We start from the raw sequence: 18,555 nt of genomic DNA, 5'->3' as shown, positions 1-18,555 counted from the left end.
CGGTAAGCCATTTTTATTACAGAGTAAATAAGGGCTTCACAAGGGCTTGTTAAGACTGTAGACATTTTCTGGGCTAAATCGATTCATATATAACATATTTAGCCTTGAGGAATCATTTAATATGGGTATTTTTGTAAAATAATATCGGCAGGCCCTGTTTTAGACACCTTATTCTCTAGGGGCTTTCCCTAATCATAGGCAGAGCCTCATTTTCGCGCCGGTATTGCGCACTTGTTTTTGAGAAGCATGACATGCAGTCGCATGTGTGAGGAGCTCTGATACATAAAAAAGACTTTCTGAAGGCGTCATTTGGTATCGTATTCCCCTTTGGGCTTGGTTGGGTCTCAGCAAAGCAGATACCAGGGACTGTAAAGGGGTTAAAGATAAAAACGGCTCCGGTTCCGTTATTTTAAGGGTTAAAGCTTCCAAATTTGGTGTGCAATACTTTTAAGGCTTTAAGACACTGTGGTGAAATTTTGGTGAATTTTGAACAATTCCTTCATACTTTTTCGCAATTGCAGTAATAAAGTGTGTTCAGTTTAAAATTTAAAGTGACAGTAACGGTTTTATTTTAAAACGTTTTTTGTACTTTGTTATCAAGTTTATGCCTGTTTAACATGTCTGAACTACCAGATAGACTGTGTTCTGAATGTGGGGAAGCCAAGGTTCCTTCTCATTTAAATAGATGTGATTTATGTGACACTGAAAATGATGCCCAAGATGATTCCTCAAGTGAGGGGAGTAAGCATGGTACTGCATCATTCCCTCCTTCGTCTACACCAGTCTTGCCCACTCAGGAGGCCCCTAGTACATCTAGCGCGCCAATACTCCTTACTATGCAACAATTAACGGCTGTAATGGATAATTCTATCAAAAACATTTTAGCCAAAATGCCCACTTATCAGCGTAAGCGCGACTGCTCTGTTTTAGATACTGAAGAGCATGAGGACGCTGAGGATAATGGTTCTGATATGCCCCTACACCAGTCTGAGGGGGCCAGGGAGGTTTTGTCTGAGGGAGAAATTTCAGATTCAGGGAAAATTTCTCAACAAGCTGAACCCGATGTGATTACATTTAAATTTAAGTTGGAACATCTCCGCGCTCTGCTTAAGGAGGTGTTATCCACTCTGGATGATTGTGAGAATTTGATCATCCCAGAGAAACTATGTAAAATGGACAAGTTCCTAGAGGTCCCGGGGCCCCCAGAAGCTTTTCCTATACCCAAGCGGGTGGCGGACATTGTAAATAAAGAATGGGAAAGGCCCGGTATACCTTTCGTCCCTCCCCCCATATTTAAAAAAAAAAAAAAAAAAAAAAAAAATTAGAAGGTTTGCTTAAAAAGATGTTTGTTCAGCAAGGTTACCTTCTACAACCAATTTCATGCATTGTCCCTGTCACTACAGCCGCGTGTTTCTGGTTCGATGAGCTAGAAAAGGCGATCGATAGTGATTCTCCTCCTTATGAGGAGATTATGGACAGAATCCGTGCTCTCAAATTGGCTAATTCTTTCACCCTAGACGCCACTTTGCAATTGGCTAGGTTAGCGGCGAAAAATTCTGGGTTTGCTATTGTGGCGCGCAGAGCGCTTTGGTTGAAATCTTGGTCAGCGGATGCGTCTTCCAAGAACAAATTGCTTAACATTCCTTTCAAGGGGATAACGCTGTTTGGCCCTGACTTGAAAGAGATTATCTCTGATATCACTGGGGGTAAGGGCCACGCCCTTCCTCAGGATAGGTCTTTCAAGGCCAAAAATAAACCTAATTTTCGTCCCTTTCGTAGAAACGGACCAGCCCCAAGTGCTACGTCCTCTAAGCAAGAGGGTAATTCTTCTCAAGCCAAGCCAGCCTGGAGACCAATGTAAGGCTGGAACAAGGGAAAGCAGGCCAAGAAGCCTGCCACTGCTACCAAGACAGCATGAAATGTTGGCCCCCGATCCGGGACCGGATCTGGTGGGGGGCAGACTTTCTCTCTTCGCTCAGGCTTGGGCAAGAGATGTTCTGGATCCTTGGGCACTAGAAATAGTCTCCCAAGGTTATCTTCTGGAATTCAAGGGGCCTCCCCCAAGGGGGAGGTTCCACAGGTCTCAATTGTCTTCAGACCACATGAAAAGACAGGCATTCTTACATTGTGTAGAAGACCTGTTAAAAATGGGAGTGATTCATCCTGTTCCTTTAGGAGAACAAGGGATGGGGTTCTACTCCAATCTGTTCGTAGTTCCCAAAAAAGAGGGAACATTCAGACCAATCTTAGATCTCAAGATCCTAAACAAGTTTCTCAAGGTTCCATCGTTCAAAATGGAAACCATTCGAACAATTCTTCCTTCCATCCAGGAAGGTCAATTCATGACCACGGTGGATTTAAAGGATGCGTATCTACATATTCCTATCCACAAGGAACATCATCGGTTCCTAAGGTTCGCATTCCTGGACAAGCATTACCAGTTTGTGGCACTTACGTTCGGATTAGCCACTGCTCCAAGGATTTTCACAAAGGTACTAGGGTCCCTTCTAGCGGTGCTAAGACCAAGGGGCATTGCAGTAGTACCTTACTTGGACGACATTCTGATTCAAGCGTCGTCCCTTCCTCAAGCAAAGGCTCACACGGACATTGTCCTGGCCTTTCTCAGATCTCACGGGTGGAAAGTGAACGTAGAAAAAAGTTCTCTATCTCCGTCAACAAGGGTTCCCTTCTTGGGAACAATAATAGACTCCTTAGAAATGAGGATTTTTCTGACAGAGGCCAGAAAATCAAAACTTCTAAACTCTTGTCAAATACTTCATTCTGTTCCTCTTCCTTCCATAGCGCAGTGCATGGAAGTAATAGGTTTGATGGTAGCGGCAATGGACATAGTTCCTTTTGCGCGAATTCATCTAAGACCATTACAACTGTGCATGCTCAGTCAGTGGAATGGGGACTATACAGACTTGTCTCCGACGATACAAGTAGATCAGAGGACCAGAGATTCACTCCGTTGGTGGCTGTCCCTGGACAACCTGTCACAGGGGATGAGCTTCCGCAGACCAGAGTGGGTCATTGTCACGACCGACGCCTGTCTGGTGGGCTGGGGCGCGGTCTGGGGACCCCTGAAAGCTCAGGGTCTTTGGTCTCGGGAAGAATCTCTTCTCCCGATAAATATTCTGGAACTGAGAGCGATATTCAATGCTCTCAAGGCTTGGCCTCAGCTAGCAAAGGCCAAGTTCATACGGTTTCAATCAGACAACATGACGACTGTTGCGTACATCAACCATCAGGGGGGAACAAGGAGTTCCCTGGCGATGGAAGAAGTGACCAAAATCATTCAATGGGCGGAGACTCACTCCTGCCACTTGTCTGCAATCCACATCCCAGGAGTGGAAAATTGGGAAGCGGATTTTCTGAGTCGTCAGACATTTCATCCGGGGGAGTGGGAACTCCATCCGGAAATCTTTGCCCAAATTACTCAATTGTGGGGCATTCCAGACATGGATCTGATGGCCTCTCATCAGAACTTCAAGGTTCCTTGCTACGGGTCCAGATCCAGGGATCCCAAGGCGACTCTAGTAGATGCACTAGTAGCACCTTGGACCTTCAAACTAGCTTATGTATTCCCGCCGTTTCCTCTCATCCCCAGGCTGGTAGCCAGGATCAATCAGGAGAGGGCATCGGTGATCTTGATAGCTCCTGCGTGGCCACGCAGGACTTGGTATGCAAACCTGGTGAATATGTCATCGGCTCCACCATGGAAGCTACCTTTGAGACGAGACCTTCTTGTTCAAGGTCCGTTCGAACATCCGAATCTGGTCTCACTCCAACTGACTGCTTGGAGATTGAACGCTTGATCTTATCAAAGCGAGGGTTCTCAGATTCTGTCATTGATACTCTTGTTCAGGCCAGAAAGCCTGTAACTAGAAAAATTTACCACAAAATATGGAAAAAATATATCTGTTGGTGTGAATCTAAAGGATTCCCTTGGGACAAGGTAAAAATTCCTAAGATTCTATCCTTTCTTCAAGAAGGTTTGGAGAAAGGATTATCTGCAAGTTCCTTGAAGGGACAGATTTCTGCCTTGTCTGTGTTACTTCACAAAAAGCTGGCAGCTGTGCCAGATGTTCAAGCCTTTGTTCAGGCTCTGGTTAGAATCAAGCCTGTTTACAAACCTTTGACTCCTCCTTGGAGTCTCAATTTAGTTCTTTCAGTTCTTCAGGGGGTTCCGTTTGAACCCTTACATTCCGTTGATATTAAGTTATTATCTTGGAAAGTTTTGTTTTTGGTTGCAATTTCTTCTGCTAGAAGAGTTTCAGAATTATCTGCTCTGCAGTGTTCTCCTCCTTATCTGGTGTTCCATGCAGATAAGGTGGTTTTACGTACTAAACCTGGTTTTCTTCCGAAAGTTGTTTCTAACAAAAACATTAACCAGGAGATAGTCGTGCCTTCTTTGTGTCCGAATCCAGTTTCAAAGAAGGAACGTTTGTTGCACAATTTGGATGTTGTTCGTGCTCTAAAATTCTATTTAGATGCTACAAAGGATTTTAGACAAACATCTTCCTTGTTTGTTGTTTATTCTGGTAAAAGGAGAGGTCAAAAAGCAACTTCTACCTCTCTCTCTTTTTGGATTAAAAGCATCATCAGATTGGCTTATGAGACTGCCGGACGGCAGCCTCCTGAAAGAATCACAGCTCATTCCACTAGGGCTGTGGCTTCCACATGGGCCTTCAAGAATGAGGCTTCTGTTGATCAGATATGTAAGGCAGCGACTTGGTCTTCACTGCACACTTTTACTAAATTTTACAAGTTTGATACTTTTGCTTCTTCTGAGGCTATTTTTGGGAGAAAGGTTTTGCAAGCCGTGGTGCCTTCCATCTAGGTGACCTGATTTGCTCCCTCCCTTCATCCGTGTCCTAAAGCTTTGGTATTGGTTCCCACAAGTAAGGATGACGCCGTGGACCGGACACACCTATGTTGGAGAAAACAGAATTTATGTTTACCTGATAAATTACTTTCTCCAACGGTGTGTCCGGTCCACGGCCCGCCCTGGTTTTTTAATCAGGTCTGATATTTTATTTTCTTTAACTACAGTCACCACGGTATCATATGGTTTCTCCTATGCAAATATTCCTCCTTTACGTCGGTCGAATGACTGGGGAAGGCGGAGCCTAGGAGGGATCATGTGACCAGCTTTGCTGGGCTCTTTGCCATTTCCTGTTGGGGAAGAGAATATCCCACAAGTAAGGATGACGCCGTGGACCGGACACACCGTTGGAGAAAGTAATTTATCAGGTAAACATAAATTCTGTTTTTGCTATAGTAGCGCGGAGGGCGCTTTGGCTAAAATCCTGGTCGGCAGACGTGTCGTCCAAGACTAAGTTACTGAATATTCCTTTCAAGGGTAAGACCCTTTTTGGGCCGGAATTGAAGGAAATTATTTCAGACATCACTGGGGGTAAGGGCCATGCCCTCCCACAGGATAGGCCTTTTAAGGCTAAGAACAAGTCTAATTTTCGTTCCTTTCGCAATTTCAGGAACGGACCGGCTAATAACTCCACTGCCGCTAGACAAGAAGGTAACGCGGCCCAGCCCAAACCCGCTTGGAAGCCCATGCAAGGCTGGAACAAGGGTAAACAAACCAAGAAACCTGCTGCTGCTACCAAGACAGCATGAAGGGGTAGCCCCCGATCCGGGACCGGATCTGGTAGGGGGCAGACTATCTCTCTTCGCTCAGGCTTGGGCAAGAGATGTTCTGGATCCCTGGGCACTAGAGATAGTTTCCAAGGGATACCTGTTAGAATTCAAGGGACTTCCTCCAAAGGGAAGGTTCCACCTGTCTCGCTTATCTTCAGACCAGATAAAGAAACAGGCATTCTTACATTGTGTAAGAGACCTATCAAAGATGGGAGTGATAAACCCAGTCCCCTCCGGGGAACAAGGTCTAGGGTTTTACTCAAACCTGTTTGTGGTTCCCAAAAAAGAGGGAACTTTCAGGCCAATTCTGGATTTAAAGATATTAAACAAGTTCCTCAGAGTTCCATCCTTCAAGATGGAAACCATTCGGACAATCTTACCAACAATCCAGCAGGGTCAATTTTTGACTACCGTGGATCAGAAGGATGCGTATCTGCATATCCCAATCCACAAATCTCATCATCAGTTCCTGAGGTTCGCCTTTCTGGACAAACATTACCAGTTTGTGGCTCTTCCATTCGGTTTAGCCACCGCTCCCAGAATTTTCACAAAGGTGCTAGGGTCCCTTCTAGCGGTCCTAAGACCAAGGGGCATCGCTGTAGCACCTTATCTAGACGACATCCTAATCCAAGCGTCGTCTCTTTCCAAAGCGAGGGCTCATACAGACATTGTGTTGGCTTTTCTCAGATCTCACGGGGGGAAAGTGAACATAGAAAAAAGTTCACTGTCACCGTCCACAAGGGTTCCTTTTCTGGGAACAATAATAGATTCTGTGGAAATGAAGATCTTTCTCACAGACGTCAGAAAGACAAAGCTTCTAAAAGCTTGTCGAGTTCTTCACTCTATTCCTCAACCCTCCATAGCTCAATGCATCGAAGTAATAGGACTAATGGTTGCAGCAATGGATGTGGTTCCTTTTGCTCGAATTCATCTAAGACCATTACAGCTGTGCATGCCCAATCAGTGGAATGGGGACTATACAGACTTGTCTCCCCAAATTCAAGTAGACCAGGTAACCAGGGACTCACTTCTCTGGTGGTTGACCCAGGATCACCTGTCTCAGGGAATGAGTTTCCGCAGACCGGAGTGGGTCATAGTCACGACCGACGCCAGCCTCTTGGGGTGGGGCGCGGTCTGGGACTCTCTGAAAGCTCAGGGCCTATGGTCGCGGGAAGAGTCGCTTCTCCCGATAAACATTTTGGAACTAAGAGCTATATTCAATGCGCTCCTGGCTTGGCTTCAGCTAGCAGAAGCCAGGTTCATAAGATTTCAGTCGGACAACATAACGACTGTTGCGTACATCAATCATCAGGGGGGAACAAAGAGTAAAGGAAGTAACCAAGATAATCCAATGGGCAGAGAATCACTCCTGCCATCTATCTGCTATTCACATCCCAGGAGTAGACAACTGGGAGGCGGACTATTTGAGTCGTCAGACTTTCCATCCGGGGAGTGGGAACTCCATCCGGAGGTCTTTGTTCAGTTAACCCAATTATGGGGCATTCCAGACATGGATCTAATGGCGTCCCGTCAGAACTTCAAGATTCCTTGCTACGGGTCCAGATCCAGGGATCCCAAGGCGACTCTAGTGGATGCATTAGTGGCGCCTTGGTCGTTCAACCTAGCATATGTGTTTCCACCGTTTCCTCTCCTCCCCAGGCTCATAGCCAGGATCAAACAGGAGAAGGCCTCTGTGATTCTGATAGCTCCTGCGTGGCCACGCAGGACTTGGTATGCAGACCTGGTGAATATGTCATCGGCTTCACCATGGAAGCTACCTTTGAGACAGGACCTTCTAGTACAAGGTCCATTCGAACATCCCAATCTAGTTTCTCTGCAGCTGACTGCTTGGAAATTGAACGCTTGATTTTATCCAAGCGTGGGTTTTCAAATTCTGTGATTGATACTCTGGTCCAAGCCAGAAAACCTGTGACTAGAAGGATTTACCATAAAATATGGAAAAAATATATCTGTTGGTGTGAATCCAAAGGATTCTCCTGGAGTAAGATTAAAATTCCAAAGATTCTCTCCTTTCTCCAAGAAGGTTTGGATAAAGGATTGTCAGCTAGTTCTCTAAAAGGACAGATTTCTGCATTATCCGTCTTGTTGCACAAACGACTGGCAGCTTTCCCAGATGTACAAGCTTTTGTTCAGGCTTTGGTTAGAATCAAGCCTGTTTACAGACCCATGACTCCTCCTTGGAGTCTAAATTTAGTTCTTTCAGTTCTTCAAGGGGTTCCGTTTGAACCTTTACATTCCATAGATATTAAGTTACTATCTTGGAAAGTTCTGTTTTTGGTTGCTATTTCTTCTGCTAGAAGAGTTTCTGAATTATCTGCTTTGCAGTGTGATCCACCCTATCTGGTGTTCCATTCAGATAAGGTTGTTTTGCGTACTAAGCCTGGTTTTCTTCCAAAAGTTGTTTCCAACGAGAACATCAACCAGGAAATAGTTGTTCCTTCTTTGTGTCCGAATCCAGTTTCAAAGAAGGAACGTTTATTACACAATTTAGATGTTGTTCGTGCTTTAAAGTTCTATTTAGAAGCAACAAAAGATTTTAGACAAACCTCATCCTTGTTTGTCGTTTACTCTGGTAAGAGGAGAGGTCAAAAAGCTACTGCTACCTCTCTCTCTTTCTGGCTGAAAAGCATTATCCGCTTGGCTTATGAGACTGCCGGACGGCAGCCTCCTGACCGTATCACAGCTCACTCTACTAGGGCTGTGGCTTCCACATGGGCCTATAAGAACGAGGCTTCTGTTGACCAGATATGTAAGGCAGCGACTTGGTCTTCTCTGCACACTTTTGCCAAATTCTACAAATTTGATATTTTTGCTTCTTCGGAGGCTGTTTTTGGGGGAGAGGTTTTGCAAGCCGTGGTGCCTTCTGTTTAGGTAACCTGATTTGCTCCCTCCCTTCATCCGTGTCCTAAAGCTTTGGTATTGGTTCCCACAAGTAATGGATGACGCCGTGGACCGGACACACCAATGTTGGAGAAAACAGAATTTATGCTTACCTGATAAATTACTTTCTCCAACGGTGTGTCCGGTCCACGGCCCGCCCTGGTTTTTTTAATCAGGTTGAAATTTTTTTTCTTTATACACTACAGTCACCACGGCACCCTATAGTTTCTCCTTTTTCTCCTAACCGTCGGTCGAATGACTGGGGGGCGGAGCCAGAGGGGGAGCTATATGGACAGCTCTTGCTGTGTGCTCTCCTTGCCTTTCCCTGTGGGGGAGAACATTTCCCACAAGTAATGGATGACGCCGTGGACCGGACACACCGTTGGAGAAAGTAATTTATCAGGTAAGCATAAATTCTGTTATTTTTATTTATAAACATGTTCTGTGAACTTTGTGACAACAAGCACATAAAACTGTTTTATTATTTCAAAATGTATTTTGAGTTACAGTTCATAACTATAAAGAAGCGATCTTAAATCATTAGTCTGTATTGTGCTTGGTAAACTGTCATGACATAAAAAAAAAGTATCGGTAATTGGTATCGGTGAGTATTTGAAAAAAAGTATCGGTACTTGTACTCGGTCTTAAAAAAGTGGTATCGGTGCAACCCTAGTTGTAAGCTAAGTTTATTTTCTTTACCTATCCCTTAGCATAAAGCAGAATTGTAATGGGGAAGTTCAGTAAAAAATAAACTTTTTTCTATCTTAAAGGGACATGAAAGTCTAGAATTAAACCTTCATGATTATACTCTCATCAATATAATATTTTTTAGCATATAGGTTTAGATTGGGGACGACACTCATAGGCTTCACCTGATGTGTTCAGCTAGGCTCCAGTAGTGCATTGCTGCTTTGAAGATCTGCACTTTTATGTTCTTTTAAATATCTTTCTATTTCAGTATGTTGCGTTTGGGTTATTTTTTTCTTTGTTGAAATAATTTGCAGATGTTATTACAGTGGAAATACAGCAAAACATTTATTCCCAATGATGTATGTTTTTATTAAAGGGACACTGAACCTAAATTTTTTCTTTTTGTGGTTCAGATAGAGCATGCAATTTTAAGCAACTTTCTAATTTACTCCTATTATCAATTTTTCTTCGTTCTCTTGTTATCTTTATTTGAAAAAGAAGGCATCTAAGCTAAGGAGCCAACCAAATTTTGGTTCAGACCCTGGGCAGCACTTGTTTACTGGTGGGTGAATTTATCCACCAATCAGCAAGAACAACCCAGGTTGTTCACCAAAAATGGTCCGGCTTCTAAACCTTCATTCTTGCTTTTCAAATAAAGATACCAAGAGAATGAAGAAAATGTGATAATAGGAGTAAATTAGAAAGTTGCTTAAAATTGCATGCTCTATCTGAATCACGACAGAAAAAATTGGGTTCAGTGTCCCTTTAAGTAAAGATTTCCAGCCTGTGTAAGTGATGTCTTTATGTATGGGTGTTTGTGGGAATTGGGGTGTTATTTCTGCTAAATGAATTACCTTGTTTTCCTTTTAGAACTCTACTTGCAGGATTCATTTAAACCTTTGGTTAGCATTTCCCCTAATGAAAGGTGAGAACCAGCATACTTTAAAAATAAGCATCCTTGTCAAGTTTGTTTTGTGTATTGTGAATTTGTTACTGGCTAAGTTTAGCTCTGCAGAACATGTTGGTATTTTCTTTAATAAAATGTTGGCTGTCTGTTCTTAAAGGTACATGAAACCCAAAAATGTTCTTTCACAATTTAGATAGAGCATGTCATTTTAAACAATTTTCCAATTTACTTCTATTGTCCTGTATTGAAAAGGATACCTAGATAGACTGAGGAGCAGCTGATTGGTGGCTGCACATTTTATGTCTCTTCTTATTGGCTCACCCAGTTCATTCAGCTAGTTCACAGTAGTGCATTGCTGCTTCTTCAACAAAGGATACCAAGAGAATTTTATCGCAACAGTGTTTGCAACTATGTATAACATTGCTATAAACATTGTTGCAAGCACTCCCACCATATGGCTATAGGCATGTGCACACTCTTGAACTCACCTAGGATTACTTTATAACAAAGTATTCCAATAGAACTAAGCAAATTTGATAATAGAGGTACAAATCTAAACTTAATCTGAAATCCAAATTTTTTTAATTAATATTTAAATAAAAAAAAAAAAAACTTTTCCCACCTGTAAGTCACAATCTTCTATACCTGTGTCTTTGGTTTGGTTTAGTCTATATCTATTTAAACAACATCTATTACATATCTGATTACAGTACTGTTCTTTCTTTCTGATGGTACTGTGCATACAAAACTAGTAAAGATGATATAAAACTACATCTATTACATTTCTGATTACAGTACTGTTATTTCTTTCTGATGGTACTGTGCATACAAAACTAGTAAAGATTATATAAAGCTACATCTATTACATGTCTGATTGCAGTACTGTTCTTTCTTTCTGATGGTACTGTGCATACAAAACTAGTAAAGATGATATAAAACTACATCTATTACATGTCTGATTGCAGTACTGTTCTTTCTTTCTGATGGTACTGTGCATACAAAACTAGTTAAGATGATATAAAACTACATCTATTACATTTCTGATTACAGTACTGTTCTTTCTTTCTGATGGTACTGTGCATACAAAACTAGTAAAGATGATATAAAACTACATCTATTACATATCTGATTACAGTACTGTTCTTTCTTTCTGATGGTACTGTGCATACAAAACTAGTAAAGATGATATAAAACTACATCTATTACATGTCTGATTACAGTACTGTTCTTTCTTTCTGATGGTACTGTGCATACAAAACTAGTAAAGATGATATAAAACTACATCTATTACATGTCTGATTACAGTACTGTTCTTTCTTTCGGATGGTACTGTGCATACAAAACTAGTAAAGATTATATAAAGCTACATCTATTACATGTCTGATTACAGTACTGTTCTTTCTTTCTGATGGTACTGTGCATACAAAACTAGTAAAGATTATATAAAACTACATCTATTACATGTCTGATTACAGTACTGTTCTTTCTTTCTGATGGTACTGTGCATACAAAACTAGTAAAGATGATATAAAACTACATCTATTACATGTCTGATTACAGTACTGTTCTTTCTTTCGGATGGTACTGTGCATACAAAACTAGTAAAGATGATATAAAACTACATCTATTACATGTCTGATTACAGTACTGTTCTTTCTTTCTCATGGTACTGTGCATACAAAACTAGTAAAGATTATATAAAACTACATCTATTACATGTCTGATTACAGTACTGTTCTTTCTTTCTTTCTGATGGTACTGTGCATACAAAACTAGTAAAGATGATATAAAACTACATCAATTACAGGTCTGATTACAGTACTGTTCTTTCTTTCTGATGGTACTATGCATACAAAACTAGTAAAGATGATATAAAACTACATCTATTACATGTCTGATTACAGTACTGTTCTTTCTTTCTTTCTGATGGTACTATGCATACAAAACTAGTAAAGATTATATAAAACTACATCTATTACATGTCTGATTACAGTACTGTTCTTTCTTTCTTTCTGATGGTACTGTGCATACAAAACTAGTAAAGATGATATAAAACTACATCCATTACAGGTCTGATTACAGTACTGTTATTTCTTTCTGATGGTACTGTGCATACAAAACTAGTAAAGATTATATAAAACTACATCTATTACATGTCTGATTGCAGTACTGTTCTTTCTTTCTGATGGTATTGTGCATACAAAACTAGTAAAGATGATATAAAACTACATCTATTACATGTCTGATTACAGTACTGTTCTTTCTTTCTGATGGTACTGTGCATACAAAACTAGTAAAGATGATATAAAACTACATCTATTACATGTCTGATTACAGTACTGTTCTTTCTTTCTGATGGTACTGTGTATACAAAACTAGTAAAGATGATATAAAGCTACATCTATTACATGTCTGATTACAGTACTGTTCTTTCTTTCTGATGGTACTGTGCATACAAAACTAGTAAAGATGATATAAAACTACATCTATTACATGTCTGATTACAGTACTGTTCTTTCTTTCTTTCTTTCTTTCTTTCTTTCTGATGGTACTGTGCATACAAAACTAGTAAAGATGATATAAAACTACATCCATTACAGGTCTGATTACAGTACTGTTCTTTCTTTCTGATGGTACTGTGCATACAAAACTAGTAAAGATGATATAAAACTACATCTATTACATTTCTGATTACAGTACTGTTCTTTCTTTCTGATGGTACTGTGCATACAAAACTAGTAAAGATGATATAAAACTACATCTATTACATGTCTGATTACAGTACTGTTCTTTCTTTCTGATGGTACTGTGCATACAAAACTAGTAAAGATTATATAAAGCTACATCTATTACATGTCTGATTGCAGTACTGTTCTTTCTTTCTGATGGTACTGTGCATACAAAACTAGTAAAGATTATATAAAACTACATCTATTACATGTCTGATTGCAGTACTGTTCTTTCTTTCTGATGGTATTGTGCATACAAAACTAGTAAAGATTATATAAAACTACATCTATTACATGTCTGATTACAGTACTGTTCTTTCTTTCTGATGGTACTGTGCATACAAAACTAGTAAAGATGATATAAAACTACATCTATTACATGTCTGATTACAGTACTGTTCTTTCTTTCTGATGGTACTGTGCATACAAAACTAGTAAAGATGATATAAAACTACATCCATTACAGGTCTGATTACAGAACTGTTCTTTCTTTCTGATGGTACTGTGCATACAAAACTAGTAAAGATTATATAAAACTACATCTATTACATGTCTGATTACAGTACTGTTCTTTCTTTCTGATGATACTGTGCATACAAAACTAGTAAAGATGATATAAAACTACATCTATTACATGTCTGATTACAGTACTGTTCTTTCTTTCTTTCTGATGGTACTGTGCATACAAAACTAGTAAAGATGATATAAAACTACATCCATTACAGGTCTGATTACAGTACTGTTCTTTCTTTCTGATGGTACTGTGCATACAAAACTAGTAAAGATGATATAAAACTACATCTATTACATTTCTGATTACAGTACTGTTCTTTCTTTCTGATGGTACTGTGCATACAAAACTAGTAAAGATGATATAAAACTACATCTATTACATGTCTGATTACAGTACTGTTCTTTCTTTCTGATGGTACTGTGCATACAAAACTAGTAAATATTATATAAAACTACATCTATTACATGTCTGATTGCAGTACTGTTCTTTCTTTCTGATGGTACTGTGCATACAAAACTAGTAAAGATTATATAAAACTACATCTATTACATGTCTGATTACAGTACTGTTCTTTCTTTCTGATGGTACTGTGCATACAAAACTAGTAAAGATTATATAAAACTACATCTATTACATGTCTGATTACAGTACTGTTCTTTCTTTCTGATGGTATTGTGCATACAAAACTAGTAAAGATTATATAAAACTACATCTATTACATGTCTGATTACAGTACTGTTCTTTCTTTCTGATGGTACTGTGCATACAAAACTAGTAAAGATGATATAAAACTACATCTATTACATGTCTGATTACAGTACTGTTCTTTCTTTCGGATGGTACTGTGCATACAAAACTAGTAAAGATTATATAAAGCTACATCTATTACATGTCTGATTGCAGTACTGTTCTTTCTTTCTGATGGTACTGTGCATACAAAACTAGTAAAGATTATATAAAACTACATCTATTACAGGTCTGATTACAGTACTGTTCTTTCTTTCTTTCTGATGGTACTGTGCATACAAAACTAGTAAAGATGATATAAAACTACATCCATTACAGGTCTGATTACAGTACTGTTCTTTCTTTCTGATGGTACTGTGCATACAAAACTAGTAAAGATGATATAAAACTACATATATTACAGGTCTGATTACAGTACTGTTCTTTCTTTCTTTCTGATGGTACTGTGCATACAAAACTAGTAAAGATGATATAAAACTACATCTATTACAGGTCTGATTACAGTACTGTTCTTTCTTTCTGATGGTACTGTGCATACAAAACTAGTAAAGATTATATAAAACTACATCTATTACAGGTCTGATTACAGTACTGTTCTTTCTTTCTGATGGTACTGTGCATACAAAACTAGTAAAGATTATATAAAACTACATCTATTACATGTCTGATTACAGTACTGTTCTTTCTTTCTGATGGTACTGTGCATACAAAACTAGTAAAGATGATATAAAACTACATCCATTACAGGTCTGATTACAGTACTGTTATTTCTTTCTGATGGTACTGTGCATACAAAACTTGTAAAGATTATATACAACTACATCTATTACATGTCTGATTGCAGTACTGTTCTTTCTTTCTGATGGCATTGTGCATACAAAACTAGTAAAGATTATATAAAACTACATCTATTACATGTCTGATTACAGTACTGTTCTTTCTTTCTGATGGTACTGTGCATACAAAACTAGTAAAGATGATATAAAACTACATCTATTACATGTCTGATTACAGTACTGTTCTTTCTTTCTTTCTGATGGTACTGTGCATACAAAACTAGTAAAGATGATATAAAACTACATCCATTACAGGTCTGATTACAGTACTGTTCTTTCTTTCTGATGGTACTGTGCATACAAAACTAGTAAAGATTATATAAAACTACATCTATTACATATCTGATTACAGTACTGTTCTTTCTTTCGGATGGTACTGTGCATACAAAACTAGTAAAGATGATATAAAACTACATCTATTACATGTCTGATTACAGTACTGTTCTTTCTTTCTGATGGTACTGTGCATACAAAACTCGTAAAGATGATATAAAACTACATCTATTACATGTCTGATTGCAGTACTGTTCTTTTTTTCTGATGGTACTGTGCATACAAAACTAGCAAAGATGATATAAAACTACATTTGGGCTGCATGATAAAGCTGTAACATAACATGTAAATATTGCCTAAGTGACATAAGATGTTGTTTACACTTAGTCCCATCCCCTCTCCAGCTGTCCCTTTTTACAGATGTAAATATTTCAAAATCCAAACTGTTCTAAAATCCAAACCCTTTCCTTGTCCGAAGCAGTTTGCATAAAGGGTTTTCTACATGTAGATGTAATTGGATAGTTGCTTAATTTCACTATCCAATTCATTAAAGTTTAATTTTGACTATACTGTCCCTTTAAATGTACATAAAACCCAAATTTGTTATTTCATGATTTAAATAAATCATGTCATTTTAAATAACTTTTCAATTTGCTTGTATTATATAATTTGTTTTGTTCTGTTGCTATCCTTTGTAGAAAAGCATACCTAGGTAGGCTCAGGAGCAGCAATGCACTACTGTGTGATAGCTGCTGATTGGTGGCTGCACATATGTATTTTGTCATTGCTTCGCCCAGTGTGTTCAGCTAGCTCCCAGTAGTGCATTGCTGCTATTTAAAGAAAGGATTTCAAGAGAATTTGATAATGGAAGTAAATTGGAAAGTTTTTTAATATGCTCTATCTGAATCATGAAAGAACATTTTGGGGTTTTATGTCCCTTTAACTTTCCTTTAATTTTAGACTTTGTCGTGTCTCTCAATACCTTTTCTAAAAATAAAAAAACATGATCATTTATGCTTACCTGATAAATTCATTTCTTTCATGGTGATAAGAGTCCACTATCCATTAATCCTGGGAATTACTCTTCCTGACCACTATGATGAGGCAAAGATTCCCAAACGCCAAGAACTCTATAAACCCTTCCCACCTTACAGGAAGTCAGTCTGATATATAGCCAAGCAAGAAAGGTGGGAAAAGTAAAAAAGGAGCAGGGTAAAAAGAGGTGAAAAAAATGGGCTCATTGACTCTCTCGCCACCATAAAAGAAATTAATTTACTATGTAAGCATAAATTGTTTTCTTTCATACAGGTGGTGAGAGTCCACGATCCATTACTCCTGGGAACCTAATACCCAAGCAGTGAAGTTCACAGGTAATGAGGGCAGAACAAGCATGATATATAAATCTATCTACATTCTCTTTTTTTCACAATACTAAATTAACCAGGGATTACTTGCTGAAGGGACTACCCACCAAAGGCTGCTTTGGAAAAACGAAAAAAACATAAAAAAATTGAGAAGGAAGAAAAAAAAGAATGAAAAAAAGACCAGATAGTTGTCTAGCAAATTTGGTCAACAGAAGGTTCATCCAAAAAGTAGCAACTGACCTGGAAGAAAGGGCAGTAATCCATTTACTTATATTGCCTGAAGACTACTTTAGGCAAAAAAACATAGTCCTCAAAACTATTTAGTAACTATTCTACCTAGTTAAAATAAATACAAACTTTCCTGTAAAATAAAAATAAACCCAAAGCTAGATACAATGTAACTATTAGTTATATTGTAGCTAGCTTAGGTTTTTTTTTACAGGTAAGTATTTAGTTTTAAATAGGAATAATTTAGTTAATGATAGAAATTTTTAGTTAGTTTTCTTTTAATTATATTTAAGTTAGAGGGTGTTAGGGTTAGACTTAGATTTAGGGGTTAATAACTTTAATATATGACGGCGAAGTTGGGGGCGGCAGATTAGGGGTTAATAAATGTCGGTAGGTGGCGGCGATGTTAGGGACGGCAGTTTAGGGGTTATTATTTAACTAGTGTTTGCGAGGCGGGAGTGCAGCGGTTTAGGGGTTAATATATTTATTATAGTGGCAGCGATTTCCAGTTCGGCAGATTAGGGGTTAAAATTTTTCTTTTAGTGTTTGCGATGCTGGAGGGCCTCGGTTTAGGGGTTAATAGGTAGTTTATGGGTGTTAGTGTACTTTTTAGCACTTTAGTTAGGAGTTTTATACTACAGCGTTGTAGTTTCAAACTCTTAACTACTGACTTTAAATTGCGGTACCAGTCTTGACAGGAGAGGATCTACCGCTCACTTTTTGGCAGACTCGTAATACCGGCGCTATGCAGGTCCCATTGAAAAAAAGAGGATACGCAATTTACGTAAATGGATTTGCGGTATTTCCAAGTCTGGCCAAAAAAGTGAGCGGTACACCTGTACCTGCAAGACTCGTAATACCAGCGGGTGTTAAAAAGCATCGTTAGGACCGGCTAACGCTGCTTTTTAAGCCTAACGCAAAACTCGTAATCCAGCTGTATATTTAGATAGATTTCGCCTCAAACAGATTTTATTTAAAAAAAAAATCCTATTTAAAAAATCAGATTTGTTGTTTTGTTTTTTAAATCAATCATTGATTTGTATCCGCCCTAATCCGGATGAAAGAACTGACCTTGAGACAGAAGATCTAGATGCAGAGAAAGAGACTATAGAGGGCAACTGGACATCTATACTAGATCCACAAGCAAGATTGTGGAAGGTCAAGCCAAAGCAAATAAAATGACAGATTAACTATCCTGACTGATCCTAGGAATCCCCTTTGGAAAAGGAAACGAAGGAGAAAAAGATATAAGCTAAATCAAACAACCATGGAGCTATAGAGCCTCCACAAACCTTGGCTGATGATCCCTGGACCTTAAAAAAAAAATATGAGACGCTAGATGATCAACAGAAAAGCCATCAAAACTATCTCTGGGAAACCTCAAAGAATCATAATCTAATAGAAAACATCCAGATAAAGAAAGCATTCTAAATGCAGGGACTAATGACTGCTTCCCAGTTACTCTCCCCTAGGAAATAAACTGCAGAAATTAGACAAACAATTGTCGTCTGCACACAAAATAATTTGAGATACTTTCTTCATGGCTATGGAACTGCAAGTTCAGCCCTGATGATTGCTATATGCCACTGCTGATACATTTTAAATTGAAAACACAGATGAGACTCCCTTTCCAACAGAGGCAAACTCCAAAGGGCCATGAAAATTTCAGAGAGTTTAAAAATATTTAATGGTAACCTCACCTCCCGAG

The 18,555-nt window shown here is 38.9% G+C and overlaps 1 protein-coding gene across 1 annotated transcript in view; it reads left to right on the top strand.

The window, feature by feature from the left end:
- The window catches only part of PRKAG1 (protein kinase AMP-activated non-catalytic subunit gamma 1), a 132,541-nt gene that overhangs the window by 31,869 nt on the left and 82,117 nt on the right, over positions 1-18,555 (top strand). The window contains exon 7 of the mRNA XM_053708072.1: positions 10,120-10,174. Coding sequence (XP_053564047.1) covers positions 10,120-10,174 — 55 coding nt within the window. The remainder of the gene's footprint in view (positions 1-10,119; positions 10,175-18,555) is intronic.

Source organism: Bombina bombina, chromosome 3 (genome assembly GCF_027579735.1).
Source record: "Bombina bombina isolate aBomBom1 chromosome 3, aBomBom1.pri, whole genome shotgun sequence".
NCBI classification, from domain to species: Eukaryota; Metazoa; Chordata; class Amphibia; order Anura; family Bombinatoridae; genus Bombina; species Bombina bombina.
Note: the sequence above shows the minus strand (reverse complement) of the source record. Positions and strands in the feature narration are given on the sequence as shown.